General features: G+C 43.5%; 2 protein-coding genes across 2 annotated transcripts; both read left to right on the top strand.

Annotated features, from left to right (window-relative positions):
- Window positions 1-936, top strand: LOC104034162 (olfactory receptor 6Y1). The gene has a single exon (XM_009487077.2). The coding sequence runs from the start codon at window positions 1-3 to the stop codon at window positions 934-936; it is 936 nt and encodes a 311-aa protein (XP_009485352.2).
- Window positions 937-6,184: 5,248 nt separating this feature from the next.
- LOC142595307 (olfactory receptor OR9H1-like) lies at window positions 6,185-21,858 on the top strand. The gene is given in 6 exon segments (XM_075723046.1): window positions 6,185-6,203; window positions 7,063-7,095; window positions 7,098-7,540; window positions 14,224-14,522; window positions 20,426-20,524; window positions 21,675-21,858. Coding segments are annotated over 6 exon segments (1,077 nt in total).
- Window positions 21,859-22,433: the final 575 nt, after the last annotated feature.

Below are 22,433 nucleotides of genomic sequence, written 5' to 3'. Positions count from 1 at the left end.
ATGGGTGGGAGGAATGAAACCAATACCGTGTATTTCATTCTCCTGGGTTTTCCCACCACTGCTGAACTGCAGCTGCTCCTCTTCTCTGCTTTACTTCTGGCTTATTTATTAACTGTTTTGGAAAACTTCCTTATCATTTTCATCATCAGAACTAACCACAGTCTGCAAAAACCCATGTATTTCTTCCTAGGGAATCTGTCTGTCTTAGAGATCTGGTATGTTTCTGCCATTGAGCCAAAGATGCTCATAGATGTCCTCTCTCAAGACAAACATATTTCATTGCAGGGGTGCATGACACAGTTGTATTTCTTTGTGACTTTTGTTTGTACCGAGTATATTCTGTTAGCTGTTATGGCCTATGACCGTTTCTTGGCCATATGCAAACCTCTCCAATATTCACTCATCATGAATCATCAATTCTGTGCTCAGCTGACAGCTGGCTGTTGGATGTGTGGTTTGATCACTTCTTCCATCAAGCTGAGTTTTATAGCCCAGCTCTCATTCTGTGATGTAGACAAAATCAATCACTATTTCTGTGATATTTCACCCCTACTGAATATATCCTGCAGTGATTCCTCTTCGGCTGAGCTAGTGGACTTCATCTTGGCTCTGATCGTTATCATGGTGCCTCTGTGTACTGTGGTCACTTCCTATATTTACATCATATTCACTGTGTTGAAGATCCCTTCTTCTCAGGGGAGGCAAAAGGCCTTTTCCACCTGCAGCTCCCATTTGACTGTAGTGATACTATTCTACTCCACCACTCTTTTCACTTACGCCCACCCTAAGGTCATGTACACCTACAGTGCTAACAAGTTGGTATCAGTCTTGTACACAGTAGTTGTGCCACTTCTGAATCCTCTCATATATTGTCTTAGAAACAAAGAAGTCAGGTTTGCTCTGAGGAAGACCTTTATTTGCACAAGACACACCTAAGAAGGAGCTTTGCTCATGAAGATCGCTTGGCAGTGCTGATGAACTGAAGTCAGGAGGCTGAGACCTTAATCCATGCTGAAGTGAAACTCTCCTATTCATGCACCCTGTAACTATATTTACTGAACTAGACCTTGATAAATATAAGTTTGATGTAGGTATATACCATGGTTTTGGGTTGGGAGGGGTTTTTTTTCCTTGTTTGTTTTCCCCCTATGATTCTATACTGCCTACTTTTCTCAGAAGTTCAGCTGAATGACTGCTCCAGTTTTAAAGAGAAGGTTTTTCAATGCCAGAAACTGAACCACAGATTTTGTTTGCCCTAGATAGATTACTAGGTCCAGAAAACATTAGGTGAGATTGTAAAAGGCATGTAAAATGCAGATATCTATATCTCATTTATTTATGCTGAGATTCTGTTATTGTCCCTGGAAAGAAATTGGCAGTGGAAAAGGATGAGTAATCTTACCTTTCTTAGATACCTGATTTAGGATAAAATGAAACATCCTCTGAAGGAGACAACTTTTCTAATATGGCAATAGAGGGACTATAATGTGAGTAGCTCATGCTGTGGTACAATTACAGTGTCACTTGCACTCAGTCTCTGGTTCACACCAGTGCCCTTGTACCCTGAATAACCTTATTGTACCCAGGGCACACCAAATAATTCACTCTAAGAAGAAATTCAGACACAACTGACAGGATAGATTACTTCAATGTTTCCTTCAGGTTGTATGAGCCTTGGATCTAATAGTATTCCATCAGGAGTGATGACCTTAAATTCTGACTACAGGCTACAGTCCAAGTCTTCCCATTGAATATGAAGGAGTCTAGAGACACAGCTGATGCATCTGAGTTAAATACTGATTATCTGTGAGAAGCTCTGATTATCAGTTAGAAGTCTCTCTAGACAAAAAGCTGCCTCTAAGAAATCTACTCCATGCTCAGAATATCACAGTGATTCAAAATGTTTAATACTCTGTAACAAACAATTAAAAAAATATAAAAAACTGTCAGCTGAGTGCATATCTATATGACCATGTTAAATGTGGGTTTGAGTTTATAGTAGAGACCATAGTTTCTGATATTCTATGCTCTGTAAGAGCAGACAGACTTTTCAGATTTTGCAGTTAATGGAATATCTAGCTTTCCAGGGAGGAAACCTTAAGACACTTGCTAGAAGAACTTGTTCTTGCTATACTATTGCCATGGATACAACAGAGCCAATCAAGACTTTCTGAGGACTTGAGAACAATTTTAAGGAGAGGTGTCAAGAACAGCTTCAAGTTAACCATACTGGGAAGCTATCACCAGAAACGTAAGGTGCTAGCTGTATTCCAAGTATTAGCAGAAAATATGCTATGAGAAAATAGGTAATTGATACCATATGAATATACAATCCAATATGAACCATGGCATGGGAAAGGAGCCAAACAACAACAACAAAAAACCAGTAGTTCTTTAGTTTTACATTTCAGATGAAGAGCCACAGCAATAGTTAGATATATAAACATGGATTCCTCCAAAACTACCTAAAAATTGGCCATCTAAGTCTAATGTCTAATTAGACATCTAAGCAAACTACCCTAGGCTCCTTTACTATTCATGGACATGCATTATCACCCCCAGAGGATATTTATTCTGTTTATCTTTAACATATGCCTTTAACTTATAGATGTTATGAATCATTCTCCAAAGGTGCCTATTTCTCTCATAGATTTTTAAAATAGCCTGTAATGCCTAGATCAGACTTGTGTGTTAGTTGTGGTTTAAACCCAGCAGGAAGCTAAGCCCCAAAAAGCCGCATGCTCACTCCCCTCCTCAGTGGGATGGGTGACAGAATCAAAAGGGTAAAAGTGAGAAAACTCATGGGTTGAGATAAAGAGAGGTTAACAGCTAAAGCAAAAGCCGTGTGCACAAGCAGAGCAAAATAAGGAATCCATTCACTACTTCCAATCGGCAGGCAGATGTTTACCCATCTCCAGGAAAGCAGAGCTTCATCACATGTAAAGGTTACTTGGGAAGACAAAACACCATAACTCTGAGTGTCCCCCCTTCCTCCTTCTTTCCCCCAGCTTTTATTGCTGAGCATGAAGTCATGGAATATCCCTTTGATCAGTTTCTTGCCCAGCTTCTTGCCCACCCCCAACCTACTCACTGCAGGGGCAGTGTGAGAAGCAGAAAAAGCCTGGATGCTGTGCAAGCACTGTTCAGCAATAACAAAAAACATCCTTGTGTTATCAACACTGTTTTGGTCACAAATCCAAAACATAGACCAATACAAGCTACTGTGGAGAAATTTAACTCTATCCCAGCCAAAATCAGTACAGTGTCAAGCCCACTTTTATTCTCATTACAGTAAAGCATTTACACACCAATGATCACCTAACCTATTTCTCCCCTTATTTCAGTTTTGCATCTATAAAGCGAAAACCATAGCAATTCAGTACTCCTTAGTGAGCTTTCCATTGAAATACTAAATTTTGCAAGATTTGCAAAACCTGGTACTGTGATTTGGCTACACCTGTTGACTCATTTTAAAGCATTGATATGAAGGTGATTGCTTTGAAATTATGACAAGAAAATCCTTTAAATATACTGTGAGGAGGATTATTGTCCAATTGTTTTGGTTTTTTTATATATCCACTGATAATGATGTAGTTAGATAACCTAAAACAAATAATTGATTACTTATTCAACTGGGGTCCCTAAATGTTCTTAGGGAAGGAGAGAATACTGCCAAGTATTATACAAAAACCTTCTGAGAATGCAAGTTCTCTCTTGCATCTAAAAGTTTATTTCTGGAAGCTTTCCTAATGAATACTTTTGTAAATTCAAGATCAGGTGCCTTTAGAGTAAGTAATTACCTCCCACAAGTAATGTAAATAAAACTAGGAGTCCAATCTTAGCTCTTGACAACTTTACCATCTTGAGAACTTTACCATAGTCTTATCATCTGCCTCTGAGAGCTGGTGAGAATACATGCAAAAGTAAAATAGTCTGATTGTAGAATGTATTGATCTATCATGAGTCACAAAATTTGGGAAGCTTTTATATCAAGAAGAGAAACAACTGTTTCATGTAGATTTATTTAAAACCACCCTTTAAAACAAAGAGATATTATTATAGTCTACTGTAACTAAATGTGATGCTCTTGTGCTGAAAAAAGAATGTAAGTTTGCTTGTTGAAAAATAACAGCATGTCCTAGGGTGTCTGAGATACCCACACAGGAGTTGCAAGATGCTTTTTTCTTCCTGGAGAGGGTGCTGGAATGCAGGCCAGTGTTCCCTTAGAGGTTGGACCCTCAGTTTCAGCTATCTGAATCACACGTCTAAGTTTTAGGAGGTGAGTACTCTCTCCCTCTAGTCAGAGAAGAGAACACGTTTAGTGAAAACTTGTTTCTATTTAGGGAATGGAAACACACTGGTTGGGAAAAAGGCACAGGGGTCTATTCTATTTTGGTATTCTGGAAGGAACCAGATTCTAATGGCTAACAGGGTTTTGATCAGGTCCACAGTGTTTTGCTTATTGGAAAGAAATCTAAAAGGGTTGGGAACAGTTCTATGTAAAACACAGGGAAAAAAGTAGGGATAAAAGACACACAGAAACAGCATTATACTTTATTGTTTGGGTTTTCTTCTTGGTTTCTCTTCTTTTGCATGCAAAGGCAAATGACACAAGGGAAAAACATCTCATTTGATATTCAGAGATCTGTTGTGAAGATCTAAGACTTTAGAAGCTGAATCCCGTCTTTTTATGCACACCTATTAAAGTATATATGAGCAACATAAGCTAAGGGGAATACCCTCACAACCAGCAAGATGAATGTCCAGTGATCTATTGATTGCCAAGAGACTATTGAAAAACCAGTTGAGTAGAAAAAAAGTTCAATGGTTTTTGCAATGTGTTCAAGAAATCTGAATTCCAAAAAACACACCCGGCTTTAATCACAATATTACACAGTATGTATATTGTGATTTGTGAAGTCTGAGCTTTGCTTTGCTAAGTTTAGTGATAGAGCTGGATTAAAAATAGTTGTGTCTTTATTCTGATTCCACAGCACTTAGAGTAAACAGGGCTTATGAATGCAGTTAGTTCTTTTGGAAAGTAAGTCCATTAACAAGAAGCCAGTATTTAATGGGTCTACATTAGTCATCCTAGACTTTCTGTTTGATCAACAAAGAGACAGACAATTCTAGACACTTCTTCATATCTCAGGTGAATCAAAAATCTTCACTGGCTCACTGGCTATAAAAGCACCTCTAGCAGCTTCATTCTTAGCTTAGGTTTCTGTTAGCCTGTTTAAGAAAGCCATCTACTTAAAGCAGTAGTAATTGTTATTTCAACAAAATGATATAGGCTAAGGATATAGAATACCTTTCCATTGAAAAGATGTTTTATTATTATAAACTTTTTTCATAAGTTTGTATCTGTTACACTTAAATCATTGATGGTTACACATAAAACCAGACGAAAATAAAGATTTAAAAATAAGGACAATCAGGTCAGACAAGACTATACATCCATGAAATGTTTGACCATACTGACATACAATTTTGACATTTTCTTTTATATTGTTATAGATAAAGGTATCTCTTTTTTCTTCTCATTTTCTTGCTAGCTTGGTTCCTTTTCTAATGAAGACTGATACTTCTAGGGGACTGATTTTTCCCCATGTTTTAAACAGGCATGTTAGGACTCGAAGAATCACACTGTGGATGCAGCTATTTCTCTCTTTTGAAAATAGAGGAAACTTTGACAATAGAAGAAGCTTTAGAAAATAGGCTTAGACTGGATGCTTAACCTTGACTGTCTAAACTTAGGTTCTCTGTACACAAAAATCCCCAAGGAAACTAGCCAAAATATTTATGAGCAAGGTTATGCAAAAAGAAGTTCTTTCTCTAAAGTTATTTCCTTTTCTAAGATACATGAACAAAAAAAGAACAAAGAAGTAAACAAGGCTTCTGAGGGTACCCAGAGCTCAGGGTACACTTCAAGGATTATAGAGAGATGGCTGAAGTAATGTATTAAAAATTAATTCAATGTTTTAAAAAGATTAGGTACATGAGGGTTATGATAATGTATCTAATGGAAATGACAACAGGGCAAATAAAATAAAAGTAACTGCATGGGGATTCATATCACTCAGCTTTATACATCTATATACTTCTTTACACGTATAGAATAGATAGCTATGACTGAGCTGCACTTCCCTTTAGGTCAATGAAGAAAAACAGAAAATCCTAGAACATGATTCATACCTTCTATGGTAAACATTCTAAAGTGGGACTGTTCATTTCTATCCAATGAATTAAAAGGTAATCTAAATTATTAGTTCTAATATAAGCATCAAACCACTGTATATATCCGAGCCTAGGTGAGATGACACCTAACTTATGAAAAAAAAATGACTAAACATAATTGAAAAGGAGTCACTTGAAATATTTGGTCAATGAATACTATTTTGAACATCCTGTGTGAAGTAAACATTGTAATAGAGGAAATTTATTTATGAAATCTCAACATTTGAGGATTTTGATGTAAGTACTTTTAAAAAAGAAAAAAACCTCAGTTTCTCACACAAAGAAGTGTTTCCTTTTTTTCTTAATAATAAGCCTTTTTTTCTTTTTTTTTTTTACAATTATCCACACTTTTTTCATGCATTTCTCGGCTCATATATTTTTTAAATTGCTTTTTATCAACTGAAGAAGCATATTAATTTCTTCTTTTGTTGAAGGGAGGGCAGTCATTTGTGGGCTAGCTGCAATCTTAGGGTGAGATTTTCCTGACCAGTTACATCTGAAACAGTTGTTTAGACTAACTTTAGAATGAGAGGCCTGTTTCTTGATCAGTTGTAAAGTAGACCTTTAAACTAGGTTGGATGAGCTGCATGCAGAGTATTTCACTTAAAGCTGAAGAGAGTATAACAGGATAATTGGTTCATCTGTAAATTAATATATTAGAAAAATGTTCAGATATGTTAGATGGAGCCATTTGCCATTGTTTTACATCTGTCTCTATTTTTCATATTTCTTACATTTCACGTATCTTATCGTCTAACTGCTTCTCCAGGCACAGTGTCTGAAGTCCATCGCATCCTAATTTCTTATTTGAACATAATCTGAAAGGAAACATAGAAAAACACATTAAGGTAACTGAGTTCTTTTTGTTGGGTTCAGATCTCATCCAGGATTCCAACTCCTTATCTCTATTCTCTTTTCAACAATGTATGTTGTCACTGTGGTAGGAAATGCCTGCATGATCCTCATCATTAGAATGGACTCCAAGCTGCACAGTCCCACGTACCTTTTCCTAGAGAACTCAGCCATCTTAGAAAACAGCTCTGTAATCACTCCCAAAGCAGCTCTGTTATTCTCACTGGGCAGAAGAATAATTTCTGACAAGGGCTCTGCATCTTAAATGTTCTTCTTCTCTTTCTTCAGCACAATGGAAGCCTTCTCCCTTGCTGTGATGGCTTATGGTCATTTCATTGCCATCTGCAATCCACTGCTGTACAAAATCATAATGAATAAAAGACTTTGTGTTTTCATGGTGATGGGCTCTTATCTGTCAGGCTGCATCAATTGCACCATCCAGACAGGCTTTATCATAGAACCATAGAATGCTTTGGGTTGGAAGGGACCTTTAGAGATCATCCAGTCCAACCCCCCTGCAGTGAGCAGGGACAGCTTTAACCAGATCAGGTTGCTCAGAGCCCCGTCCAACATGACCTTGAATGTTTCTAGGGGTGGGGCCTCCACTACCTCTCTGGGCAACCTGTGCCAGTGCTTGACCACCCTCACTGTAAAAAATTGCTTTCTTACGTCTAGTCTAAATCTACTCTTCTTTAGTTTAAATACATTACTCTTTGTTCTGTCACAACAGGCCTTGCAAAAAAGATTGTCCCCATCTTTCCTATAGGCCCCCTTTAAGTACTGGAAGGTCGCAATAAGGTCTCCTCACAGCCTTCTCTTCTCCAGGCTGAACAACCCCAACTCTCTCAGCCTGTCCTCGTAGGAGAGGTGCTCCAGCCCTCGGATCATTTTGGTGGCCCTCCTCTGGACCCGCTCCAACAGGTCCATGTCCTTCTTGTGCTGAGGGCTCCAGAGCTGGAGGCAGGGCTCCAGGTAAGGTCTCACCAGAGCAGAGTAGGGGGACAGAATCACCTCCCTTGACCTGCTGGCCACGCTTCTTCTGATGCATCCCAGGGCATGGTTGGCTTTCTGGGGTGCGAGCGCAAATTGTTGGCTCATGTCCAGCCTTTCATCCACCAGTACCCCCAAGGCCTTCTCCACAGCACTGCTCTCAATCCCTTCATCCCCCAGCCTGTATTGATATTGGGGGTTGCCCCGTCCCAGGTGCAGGACCTTGCACTTGGCCTTGTTGAACCTCATGAGGTTCACACAGGCCCACCTCTCCAGCTTGTCCAGGTCCCTTTGGATGACATCTCATCCTCCTGGCATGTCCACTGCACCACTCAGCTTGGTGTCACCTGCAAACTTGCTAAAGGTGCACTTGATCCCACTGTGTATGTCATTGATGAAGATATTAAATAGCACTGGTCCCAGCATGGATCCCTGAGGGACTCCACTTGTCACCGGTCTCCATGTGGACATCGAGCCATTGACCACTACCCTCTGGATGTGACCATCCAGCCAATTCCTTATCCACCGAACAGTCCACCCATCAAATCCATACCTCCCCAATTTAGAGAGAAGGATGTTGTGGGGGACTGTCTCGAAGGCTTTACAGAAGTCCAGATAGATGACATCCACTGCTTTTCGCTTGTCCACTGATGCAGTCACTGCTTCATAGGAAGCCACTAGGTTGGGTCAGGCAGGACTTGCCCCTGGTGAAGCCATGCTGGCTGTCTTGAATCACCTCCCTGTGCTCCATGTGCATGAGCATAGCTTCTAGGAGGATCTGTTCCATGATCTTCCCAGGCACAGAGGTGAGGCTGACAGGTCGGTCGTTCCCAGGGGCCTCCTTTCTTCCCTTTTTAAAAATGGGCACAACATTTCCCTTCTTCCAGTCACCAGGGACTTCACCTGACTGCCATGACTTTGTAAATATCATGGCGATTGGCTTGGCAACTACATCAGCCAATTCCCTCAGGACTCTGGGATGCATCTCATCAGGACCCATAGACTTGTGTACATTCAGGTTCCTCAGGTGGTCTCGAACCTGATCTTCCCTTACAGTGGGAGGGGCTTTACCCCCCTGGTCCCCAACTTGCAGGGTCCATCCATTCGGGAAGGGTGAGGAGAGAGCTTGCTGGTGAAGACAGAGGCAAAGAAGCTGTTGAGTACCTCAGCCTTCTCCTCGTCTGTTGATACTAGGTCGGCATTCTTGTTCATCAAGGGGGGTACGCTTTCTTTAACCTTCCTTTTCTGGTTGACATACCTGTAGAAGCCCTTCTTGTTATTCTTTACATCCCTTGCCAAATTCAGCTCCAGCCGTGCCTTGGCCTTCCTGACCCCCTCCCTACACAACCGGGCAGCTTCCCTGTACTCTTCCCAGGACACCTGTCCCTGCTTCCACTGCCTGTGCAGTTTGACAGTCTGCTCTTCAGTTTGACCAGCAGGTCTCGACTCAGCCATGCTGGTCTCTTCCCTTCCTTGCCTGATTTCTTACACCTGGAGACTGAGAGCTCATGCACTTTATGGAAGGTGTCCTTAAAGATCTGCCAGCTCTGTTCCGTTCCCCTGTCCCTGAGGACCGTTTCCTAGGGGGTCTTTCAGACTAACTCCTTGAAGAGCTGGAATTGGAATTTTGCTCCCCTAAAATTTAGGGTCCTGACTATACTCTTTGCTTTTCCCATATCCCTCAGGAGTGTGAACTCCCCCAATGCGTGATCACTGCAGCCCAGGCTGCCTCCAGTCTTGATGTCACCAATGAGCTCACTTGCATTGGTGACCATCAGGTCCAGTATTGCATCTCCTCGGGTAGGGGTGTCTATTACCTGGCTTAGGAAGTTATCCTCAATGCATTCCAGGAATCTCCTGGATTGCCTACAGCTCACCGTGCTGCTTTTCCAGCAAATGTCGGGGTGGTTGAAGTCCCCCAGCAGGACGAGAGTCTGCAAGCGCGAAGCCTCCTGGAGCTGGAGGCAGAAGGCTTCATCAGTAGGCTCCCCTTGACCAGGCGGACTGTAGTAGACACCAAGCACAAGGTTCCCTTTGTTGCCTCTGTCTCTGATTCTTACCCATAAGCTTTCAACTTGCTCATGGCTATTCTTCAGGGACAGCTCTTCACATTGTATAAATTTCTTTATGTAGAGGGCAACGCCTCTGCCCCTCCTTCCTCGCCTGCCCCTTCTGAACAGCCTGTAGCCATCGATAGCCACGTTCCAGTCATGGGATTCGTCCCACCAAGTTTCAGTTATGGCAATCAGGTCATAGCTTTCTAGTAGCACAGTAGCTTCCAACTCCTCCTGTTTGTTCCCCGTGTTGTGTGCGTTCATATAGAGGCATTTCATCTGGGCTGTTGTCTGTGTCATTTTCTTAGTGGAACATCCCTTGTTTCTCTTGAGGCATTTTACGGAGTTTTCCTTGTTAGCTCCTAGTACCTCAGGAGCCCCCACCTCATCTCCACAAGACTTCGACTGTGCTACAGTGTCCCCAGCATGCCTCTGGGCAACAGGCTGAGGGCTCATAGTAGCACCTCATCCCTCTAACCATTGTGTACCATCCCACAGCTTGTCACAGGCAAGCCTGATATTTTCCCCCTCCCCCTTCACATCTAGTTTAAAGCCCTGTCAATGAGCCCCACAAGCTCCTGAGCAGAGATCCTCTTTCCCCTTTGAGAAAAGTGGCTCCCATTTGGCACCAGCAAGCCTGGTGCTGTGTAGGCCATCCCATTGTCAAAAAACCCAACGTTGTGATGGTGGCACCAGCCATGGAGCCATGTATTAATAGATTGGGTCCGCCTGTTCCTTCCAATTTCACCTCCCACAACTGGAAGAAGGGAGGAAAAGATAATCTGTGCCCCAGATTCCCTCACTAACTATCCCAAGGACCTGAAATCTCTTTTAATCACCCTTGGGCTGTGCACTGCAACTTCATCACCAGCCATGTGGAAGAGCAGTAATGGGTAGTAGTCTGAGGGCCGTACCTGGCTGGAAAGTCTCCTAGTGATATCTCTGACCTGGGCTTCTGGGAGGCAGCAGACTTCCCTATGAGGAGGGTCCACCCAGCATATTGGACCCTCTGTTCCCCTCAGAAGGGAGTCTCCTACAAGTATGACCTGTCTTTTCTTACTTGTGGATGTGGTAGTAATAAGGGGGGTAGGTCTTCGTGGTCTTGGTGACTCCTCTGGATGGATCGACAGCCACATCATCCACTGACTGGTCCTCCACATCTAGAGCCTCAAACCTATTGTGCAGAGGCACCTGGGGAATCATGGTAGGCAAGGAAAGGGTTCATTTGCTGCCCCGATTGTGGACTTGTTTCGACTTGCTGCTTCCCTCTAAGACCCTGTCTACATCCTGGTGGAGGGAGGATACTAGATCCCTTTGATCATGGGTTTTCTCTGGTGGCTGTCCCTTTCTGGGAGGTCAGAGCATGGTTCCACCAGCCTACCTCTTGCTCAGACTCCCTGATGCTCTGTAGCCTCTCTACTTCCTCTCTTAGCTCTGCCACCGGACCAAGTAGATAGTCCACCTGATCACAGCATACACAGCTGTTCCCTCCACTGCCATCTGTTCCCAGTGCAAGCTGGTGGCACTCCCTGCAGCTGAAGACCTCCATGGCTGTGTGTTTCCCTGGGAGCTCACTCTGGGTAGAAAAGTCCTTTCTGGCTAGTGCAGAGGATACAGCCTTCCGCCTGGTGGATACCATGGCCATGCCTAGGCTCCCTCTCACCAGTTGAACTTACTGAACCTACCTCTTAAGCTAGGAGGGGGACTTCACCTTCCCTGCACGCTCTGCCCATGTGAACTGCAGCACAAACTGACAAGACACACCCTTCTGACGTGCCACGCCCTGTTTGCCCATCCTGTTTGCTGCGATCCTGGTCACTCGCGCTCCCTGGGGGCTGCTTTTATAGGTGAAGTGGTTTGGCCACCTTCACTCCTGTCCCCACCCACACTGAGTCAGAGCTGCCTGGTTGACTCTCCCTGGTTGTAAAAGTACGTCACGCAGATACTCACATACCCAAGAGTCGGGCCACTGAAGAACATCAAAACAACCAGCAGGTGGATCAGGCTGCTAAGACTGCAGTGGCTCAGGTGGATCTGGACTGGCAACATAAGGGGGTGAATTATTTATAGCTTGGTGGGCCCATGACACCTCAGGCCATCAAGGAAGAGATGCAACATATTAGATGGGCTCACGATCGAGGGGTGGACTTAACTATGGACAGTATTGCACAGGTTATTCATGAATGTGAAACATGTGCTGCAATCAAACAAGCCAAGTGGTTCAAGCCTTTCTGGTATAGTGAACCATGGCTAAAATATAAATATGGGGAGGCCTGGCAGATTGATTCTATCACACTCCCACAAACCCACCAAGGCAAGCGCTATGTGCTCACCATGGTGGAAGCAACCACCGGATGGCTGGAAACATACCCTGTGCCCCATGCCACCGCCCAGAACACCATCCTGGACCTTGAAAAGCAAATCCTGTGGTGACATGGCACCCCAGAAAGAATCAAGTCAGACAATGGGACTCATTTCTGAAACAGCCTCATAGACACCTGGGCCAAAGAGCACGGCATTGAGTGGGTATATCACATCCCCTACCATGCACCAGCCTCCGGGAAAATCGAATGATACAATGGACTGTTAAAAACTACCCTGAGGGCAATGGGTGGTGGGACATTCAAACATTGGGATACACATTTAGCAAAAGCCACCTGGTTAGTCAACACCAGGGGATCTGCCAATCGAGCTGGCCCTGCCCAACCGAAACTTTTACATACTGTAGAAGGAGATAAAGTCCCTGTAGTGCACACAAAAGATATGCTGGGGAAGACAGTCTGGGTTACTTCCCCCTCTGGCAAAGGCAAACCCATTCGTGGGATTGCTTTTGCTCAAGGACCTGGGTGCACTTGGTGGGTGATGCAAAAGGATGGGGAAGTCCAATGTGTACCTCAAGGGGATTTGATTTTGGGTGAAAATAGTCAATGAACTGAATTGTATGATGATAATTGCTATATAATACTGTATATCATCTCTTTTATGGTTGCTATATGCCACATCAGTAAGAATTGCCCAGCTTAGTGAAAATGAACTTTGATGAAACTGAGCAAAGTGCAGTAGTGTTGGAACAAGAACTGGCTTCAGCACGCAACAGTCCAATACTGCACACACCTCTCCTGCTCTGAAAGACTGTGATGACAGATGGAACCCAAAGTCATGGACTAAATGAACTCAATGGATATTTTAGAGGGATGGCCCATAGACTAAGGGAATGATGTCTGTGCATATAAATCAAAAGACAGGACAAGTGGTGGTGATTAATTAGAATGCATTGGAAAGAGTGGGACCTGTGCATGACATAGATGGTATAGAATAAGGGGTGGATACTGTCCTCGTTTTGGCTGGGATAGAGTTAATTTTCTTCCTAGTAGCTGCCATAGTGCTGTGGTTTGGATTTAGTAGGAGAAGAATGTTGGTAACACACTGACGTTTTAGTTGTTGTTAAGTACTGCTTATGCCAGTCAAGGACTTTTCAGCTTCCCATGCTCTGCCAGGTGCACAAGAAACTGGGAGGGGCACAGCCAGAATAGTTGATCCCAACTGACCAAAGGGCTATTCCATACCATATGATGTCATGCTCGGTATATAAAGAGAGAGGCGTTGGCCGGGGAGCAGCGATCGCTGCTCGGGAACTGGCTGGGTATTGGTCGGTGGGTGGTGAGCAATTGCATTGTGCATCACTTGCTTTGTCTATTATTATTACTATTATTATTATATTGTTATTATTACTACTGCTACTACTATTTTACTTTATTTCAATTATTAAACTGTTCTTATCTCAGCCCAGGAGTGTTTCTCACTCTTACTCCTCCATCTCTCTTTCACATCCCATCAGGGCATGCGGAGTGAGTGAGCGGCTGCGTGGTGCTTAGGTGCTGGCTGGGGCTAAACCATGACAGCTGTGTAATTCATTTTTTCTTTGGAGGACTCTTTGTTTCTACTGAATGCTTTCTTCTTGTGATAATGTCTTATGACGACCTCACTACCATCTGCAGTCCTCTGCTATACAAGACTATCATGTCTTGGAGGGCATTACCTGCTGGTTCTGGTTTCCTACTTTTGTGGCAGTTTAAACACTGTAGTACACACCAGTTTAATATATCAGCTGAACTTCTGTGGGTTGAATGAGATTGATCACTACTTTTCTGAGCTTCTACCACTCCTAAAGCTCTCCTGCAGTGAAGGTTATGTCAATAAGTTTGTGCTGTTCTCCTTCTCCTGTTTCTTTATTATCACATTATGCTGTGTGATCCTGGTGTCCTACTACAACATTATCTCCCCCATCCTGAGGATCAGTTCTTAGGCAGGCAGGAGAAAAGCCTTTTCTACCTGTGCTTCCCACTTTATGGCAGTAGCACCATCTTTTGGCACAACACTCTGTATTGGGTTTGTGTGCCAAGGTTTTGGGAGTGGGGTGGGGGGCTACAGGTGTGGCTTCTGTGAGAAGCACCTAGAAGCTTCCCCTGTCTTCAACAGAGCCAATACCAGCCAGCTCCAAGACGGACCCAACACTGGCCAAGGCCAAGCCCATCAGTAATGGTGGTAGCCCTTCTGTGATAGCATATTTAAGAAGGGGTTGGGGGTGGCGGTGGGGTGGAACTGCACGACTGCAGCCGGAGAGAGGAGTGAGAATATGTGAGAGGAACCATTCTGCAGACACCAAGGTCAGTGAAGAAGGAGGGAGAGCAGGTGCTCCAGGCACTGGAGCAGAGATTCCCCTGCAGCCAGTGGTGAAGACCATGGTGAGGCAGGCTGCCCCCCAGCAGCCCATGGAGGTTAACAGTGGAGCAGATATCCACCTGCAGCCCATGGAGGACCCCACACTGGATCAGGGGGATGTGCCCGAAGGAGCCTGTGACCCTGTGGGAAGCCCAGGCTGGAGCAGGTTTGCTGGCAGGGCTTGTGACCCTGTGGGGGACCCATGCTGGAGCAGTCTGCTCCTGAAGGACTGCACGCCATGGAAGGGGCCCACGCTGGAGCAGTTCATGAAGAATGTAGCCTGTGGGAAGAGCTCATGCTGGAGAAGTCCATGGAGGACTGTCTCCTGTGGGAGAGACCCCATGCTGGAGCAGGGGAAGAGTGTGAGGAGTCCTCGGCCAAGGAGGAAGGAACAGCAGGGATGACGATGTGTGATGAGCTGACCACAACCCCCATTTCCTGTCCCCCTGCACCACTCAGGGGGAGAAGGTAGAGAAAATCGCAAGTGAATTTGAGCTCGGGAAGAAGGGAGGGGTGGGGGGGAGGTGTTTTAAGATTTAGTTTTTGTTTTCTCATTATCCTACTCTGATTTAATTGGAAATAAATTAAATTAATTTCCCCAAGTTGATTCTGTCTTGCCCATGATGGTTATTGGTGAATGATCTCTCCCTGTTATTATCTCAACCCACAAGCTTTCCATTATATTTTCTCTCCCCTGTCCAATTGAGGATGGAAGTGATAGAGTGGCTTTGGTGGGCACTTGGCATCCAGCCAGGGTCAACCCACCATAAGCTCTTGGACTGTTACTCCCTGATGCTTTTCCCTGTGGGTACCAACAAGGCTGCCAGGGAAAACCTGGAACTTATGAAGTGACAACATGATTCTTGGGTTGATGGTCAAGGACATAGGAGCCCAGGTAGTTTTCTCCTTGAACTTGCCAAGAGAGAGAAGTTTGAGGATGAGTGGACTGACCCTGCAGGTCAACAAATAGTTGTGTAGCTGCTGTTGTCAACAGGGATTTAGCTGTTATGATTATGGGAGCAACTTTGACAATCAAGGACTGCATGAAAGAGGTGGGATCAACCTGATCAAATGGGTCAAAAGCATTTTTACCAACAGGTTGGTCACCCTGGTGACAATGCTTTTGAACTATGATTGGTGGGGGAGGGAAAATACAGCCCCCAGTCAAGTGAGGAAGTGGTGGACCGTGTTGAAAAGCACAGGGTTGAAGATGATACAGAGAGACTCAGACACAAATAAACAGGGGGCTGAAGTTGTTCATTCCTATACCATCCCTCAAATGCCCATTCAATTAAAACACTACACACTCCTCAGCTCTCCCTCTTACCCACACTTAGGTATTCCCATTCCCTTCATTAGATGTTTATCAAATAATTTCTACCAGACCCTCGGTCCAACTATACGTCACATTCAGATACTGCATTTTCTCGTGTTACTTTGACTTTACTGAGCCCAGACTTCACACTCATCACAGTCTGTATTTTTGTAGATAAGTACTTGTATTTTCTCTTTCTTCACTTTCAAGTTGCTGTTGTGACCCACCCATGTATGGGCCACCTGAGCAATTGTCCCCAGAATTTCTAAATTAGATAGAAAAATCTTAGTGAAGCTTTTGAAACACTGGCTTTCCATTCCATTCCACAGGGTGTTCTACAACGTATAGTCTACCCAGACTCTCCCACTAACATCCCAAGACACAGCACCTCTCCAGGCACTCCTACCCAGGTTTTTCATCCCCCTCAGAGATACATTTTCTTCATCCACCATTCCTATACACACAAACATAATCTGGGGTCCATAACCTGACCCTTCTGAGAAAAATATTTTATATGTTCTGGCTATGGGGAAAGTTTGTTAAGCAATTAGATTTTTAAAAACATTACTCAGATACGTCTCTCACCCGAACACAATAACCATGTTTACAACTATTAAAAGAGACACCTTAAATCAGCATTTCAGCAGAGTTCCTTGCAAGAACAGTGAGGTTAGCACATCAAAAGGCACAGATAAATATCACACTAACACACAAACTGGGGGTGAGGGTGAACACAGCAGCCATCATTGATCTTATCAATTCATGTGTCGAAAGTAGAAGTCAGGCATTAAATCACATCACTTGTTTCCCAGCATGAAATCCATCTAATTTAATTTAGGACAATCATAGCATGGAAAAGGATAACAGCACTATCACCCTGTCAGAAAAGTTAAATTAAGCATTTCTATGTCTGGATTCCTCTTTCCTAAAGTAGCCATCTAAAAACTGTCAGCTGATTTGCACTCAATCTTTTGTTCCATCAGTTTTGAAGTGTATGTAGGACACTAATTTATATGAGAATGTAATAAATCTCACCACACCTAAGAGGTAAGCATTTGCAGCACTTACCTCTTACACTTAAATTGTTTGCCTGATTCTAGAAGGCTCCTAAGACCTGTGCAGACCTGGTCAGCACACTCTTAAACTTTAATGCTGCTGGGAAAACTTCATTAGCTTCAGTTTTTAGCAAACCTTATGTAAGACTCACTGGAACATTCCTTGCTTTGGATAAATCAATGAAGACTCTGCTAAATCATTCGTAAAAATGAGCCTCGTACAAGTTAGGACTGAAATGATTGACTGATTAAGTGTGTTGGGGAGAGGGGTTAACAAATGCACTGTCCTGTCAAAAATGAATGACAAATTTTTATTAAGTACAAAATGGCTTCCATGGGTATGATAATGATAGGAGTACAAGGATGATAAGGATGTAAACAGCAACAATTAGACATAATAGATAGAAGTATAGTCCAATAGATAACTGTCTTTATCTCTTATAAAAGGGAAATCATCGTGTAGTCTTTGAATTGGCCTAGAGGACACAGGTCTTTGCCATTAGAAAGAATGTATTAAGGTCATTTCATGCTGAATCATTGCCACCAAACTAATCCTGCATCTCTTTTTTATGACAAGAATAGTACTGTTGTTTCCTGACTGAAACTGACACTTCTGAGACTATGCACCAGGGAGAGTATCATTTGACACTTAATTCTATTATAGGCTTTGACCAAATCAAGACCCTTATTAAGTGATTGCATCTAGAAAGACCAGCCTGGGGAGTATCAGTGACTCTAGTTACAACTGCATCAAGGATGCTCACAACTTTCCACTTGGAATCCTTGTTGCTTGTAACGAGCCCCAAAGAGCCAAAGTGTTCTCTGCTGTAATGATCTTCTGCAGCTGCTAACAGTGTTTAAATAAGTGTCTGCAGACAGAAGAATGGCACAGCTAAAGCTCAGAGGTTGTTGTACACTCACACAGTTAAATGTTTCCAATCATCTTAGCATTTGCTCTGTTTAATGACAGAGTCCATCTTTCTAACATCCCAAATACATCTGAGATATGAACCACTGGTCATACACACTTACAATAAATTGGGAAAAGTGAGGGGAGTAAACATAATACACATGCAAGAAATTCTTTAATCATATTTCTAAAAGTAAAGAGATCATATAATGGCAATCTTATTGTAAACTCACATTATGAAACAGTTTATTATATTGGTGATTGTAAGAAACTGGTATGCCTGTGATGTTATGATATCTCAGGCTTCAATAAGAAACAGGCCTTCACAACGCTTAATCCCATTTTGGCAACAGAAAGAAGATATTGATGGCGAACAGGGCTTCATAATGAAGGTAGCATTCTCTGGGAATCCTGAGGGAACTGAAAGCCTTCAGTGGCCTTTGAAACCAAGAGTAGAGTTAGGACCCAGGGCTGAGGTTGAATTTCATTTTTAATTTCATCTTGCTATTGAATTATGTTTCAGAAAAAGTTAAATTTAATCTAATTTCCTCAAACTACTTCTATTTTATCTGTTTCAGCACTTTCTGACAAGAAAGTGACAAGACACTGCCCCTTGTTTCTGTAAATGTTTTTTCTGCCAAGAATAATGGTTATAGAGTTGTTATATTATTATCCCATTTTTTCCAGAAGTATCAGTTATTTACCATGTGTGTACAGAAGGGTTAAAAGATGGAATTTTGGTCCGTGGATGGACACTGGGTGAGAAGTAGATAGCCGAGGAATGTAGTTAGCACAGGAGACAGATAATTTATTGTTTGAAATGCTGCTCATGGAGTCGAGGGGACTGAGAAATGTTAGGGAGGATTGTTTCTCAGCTTTCTTATCTCTGTGGTCAGCAAGGAGGTGCCACTGGGAAGATATAAGGCACAGCTCAGCTTGCTTTGTAAGCATCTTGTTATTGGCTTGAGCAAGGTTGATACGTGTCTGCTGGATTATGGTAATATGCCGCGTGAACAAAGCCCATGAACCAATAGACGGGATGACTATGTTGTGTGCAGCGTGCCTGACCAGCAGGCACATGCACCATAGTCTCCTTTTGTTACAACCAAGGTGTGTTTTCAGCACTCGCTGGCCACGTGTGTCAAAACCCATTCCTCCTGCAATACAAATACCGTGATTTCCTGAAGAGGGGTGGGCTGGTGTACAGCGAGGTCACTGTTGCCTCCGTGGGGATGCCCACATAAAGCTGGCACCTACCGACCGCTGGGCTGAACTCGCAGTGCAAGACGGCACAAGAATGTACGGATGGACCATCTTCCTCACGGTCCTCGGGTTGGTAAGACTATTGCTTTGCTAAACTCTTTTAGTGTAGTTAATAAAGCCTTTTGTGCTGCTAGATAGTCTGTGTGTGCATGCCATTCTTTCCTCGGGAATCCTCGAAACCACTCTAAAACACCATATTATTAAACAGAAGCATGTTAAAGAGGCAATGATGCAATATAGTTATGCACCCCTGTACCAAGAGAATCTGAAATAATATACAACTTTGCTGTCCTGCTCCTACATTTATCTCACCTGATGAAAATGAGGATGATGTTAAAGAGAAGGCAACTCATAGACTTCTATTTGTGACTAAGTCATTCCAGATCATTGGGAACACCTAACAAACTCATGAGATTTTTAGCTGGTATCAAACTAATCCTATCTCCAGTTGCCATTACACTGGGTAAATAGCATAGAGAGCTAAACTTCCAAGACAGAAACACTTCCATGTACATCACGTATCTATGCTGACTACATCTTTGCTAGCATGTGCAAGGAGCCCAAAGCTATTGAGTGAACTTGTGGATGTGTTGTATGCCTCTCCAGGAACTAGAAACACTGAAATCACTGAATTGCCAACATTTCTGGGATGTACAGAAATCTGTACTGGGTAGTCCTGAACTGGACACAATACTCGAGGTGTGGCTTCACCAGTGTTGAACAAAGAGGAAGGATAACATCCCTTGACCTGCTGGCAACACTTTGGCTCATGCAACCAAGGATTTCATTCACCTTCTTTGCAGCAAGGGCACATTGCTATCTCATGTTCAACCTGGTGTCCAACAGGACCCCTAGGTTATTTTCTGCAAAGCTGCTTCCCAGCTGGGCGGCTGCCAGCATATATTGGTGCCTGGGGTTGTTCTTTCCCAGGTGCAGAACTTTGCACTTCTCCTTATTGAACTGTATGACGTTCCTGTCAGCCTGTTGAGGCCCCTCTGGTTGGCAGCACATCTATCTGGTGTTCCAGCCACTCCTCCCAGTTTGGTGTCATCTACAAACTTGCGGAGTATACACTTTGCCCCATCATCCAGACCATTAATGAAGATGTTGAACAGAAATGGACCAAGTATTGATCCCTGGAGTACACCGCTAGTTTCTGGGCTCCAGCTTGACTTCGTTCCACAGATCACCACTCTCTGGGCCTGGCTATTCAGCCAGTTTTCAATCCACCTCACTGTGCACTCATCCAGGCTATACATCATCAGCTTCTCTGTGAGGATCTTATGGGAGACAGTGTCAAAGACCTTAATGAAGCCCAGGTAGACAATATCCACTCCTTTCTGCACATCTGCTAGGCCAGACATTTAATCACAGAAGCTGTTTATCAAGTTGGTCAAGCATGACTTCAACTTAGTGAAGCCATGCTGGCTACATTTGATGATTTTCTTGTCGTTCATGTGCCTGGAAATGGTTTCCAGGATTAGCTGCTCCATCACCTTCCCAGGGACTGAGGTGAAGCTGCTTGGCCTGTAGTTCCCTGGGTCCTCCTTGTCCTTCTTGAAGTAGGAGTGACATTTGCTTTCCTCCAGTCTTTGGGCACTTCTCCCAGTCACCATTATCAGTCAAAGATTATCAGGAGTGGCTGATATCTGCTGGCTCCCTCAGCACTTGTGGTGCATCCCATGAGGTCCTATGGACTTATGTATGTGCAGTTTACTTTAAGTGTTACCTGACCTGATGCTCTTCCAGCAAGGGTACATCTTCCTTGCCCCAGCCTTTCTCCCTGGTCTCTAGGACATGGGACTCCTGAAAGTCAGTCTTGCTAGTAAAGACTGAGGCAAAGAAAGCAGTACTTCCATCTTTTCTGTGTCCTGTCCCCGTCTCATTCATCAATGGGCTCACATTTTCCCTTGTCTTCTTTTTGTCTCCTATGTACTTATAGAAGCCCTTCTTGTTTTCTTTGACATCCCTGGCCCTATTCAATTCCATCTGGGCTTTGGATTTCCTAAATTCATCCCTAGATGCTTGAACAATGTTTTTGTATTCCTCTCATGTTACCCATCTTTGCTTCCACTTTCTTTATGCTTCCTTTTTGTGTTTGAGTTCAGCCAGGCACAATTTGTTCATCTACACAGGCCTCCTGGCATTTTTGCCTGGCTTCTTATTGTTGGGATGGACTGCTCTTGAGCTTGGAGGAGGTGATCCTTGAATATGAACCAGCTTTCTTGGGCCCCTCTTCCCTTTAGGGCCTTATCCCGTGCTCCTCTTCTGAGCAGATCTTTGAAGAGGCCAAAGTCTGCTCTCCTGAAGTCCAAGGTTGTGAGCTTGCTTTTCAGCCTCCTCCCTGAACTCCACCATCTTGTGGTCACTGCAGCCAAGGCTGCTTTTGATGTTCACAACCTTAATGAACCATTCCTTCTTGGTGATGATGAGGTCCAGCAGAGCACCTCTCCTCATTGAATTCTCAATCACTTGGAGGAGGAAGTTATCATCAATGCACTCCAGGAAGCTCCTGGATTGCTTATGTCCTGTGTTGTTGTCTCTCGGGGTCTTTGATGTTCCCCATGAGGATGAAGGCCTGCGAATGTGAAGCTGTTCCTATTTGTCTGTTGCCATCCACTTGTTCTTCCTTGTTGGGTGGCTTATAGCAGACACCCAATATAATGTCATCCCTGTCCTCTCTTTAATCGTAACCCATAAACTCTCTCTTGGCTCCTCTTCTATCCCCAGGCAGAGCTCCGTGCACTCCAGCTGCTCTCTCACATAAAAGGCAACTCCTCCTCCTTGTCTTTGCTTCCTGTCCTTCCTGTAACAGTGCGAATGAAAGTGATAAAAGGTGCGCTGCTTTTTTCAAAACCTTCCCCAAATACTAATTATTCACATGAGGACCTCATTAAAAAACTGAAAGCTGGCCCCTGCTCATACAGAATTTGCCAACTTTTTCCAATAACATTTATGAAAAGGAAAACTATCAGTCAAAAGAAACATCAACATCAAGGGCTAACCCTTCAAATCCAGAATATTCAGGAAATGCG

Source organism: Pelecanus crispus, chromosome 18 (genome assembly GCF_030463565.1).
Source record: "Pelecanus crispus isolate bPelCri1 chromosome 18, bPelCri1.pri, whole genome shotgun sequence".
In the NCBI taxonomy this organism is placed as follows: domain Eukaryota; kingdom Metazoa; phylum Chordata; class Aves; order Pelecaniformes; family Pelecanidae; genus Pelecanus; species Pelecanus crispus.
The sequence above is the reverse complement of the archived record's forward strand: the minus strand, read 5'-3'. Positions and strand labels throughout refer to the sequence as shown.

Bases quoted from the DNA above. Each gene is read 5' to 3' on its own strand.
- LOC104034162 (XM_009487077.2), top strand. From the start codon at position 1: ATGGGTGGGAGGAATGAAACCAATACCGTGTATTTCATTCTCCTGGGT.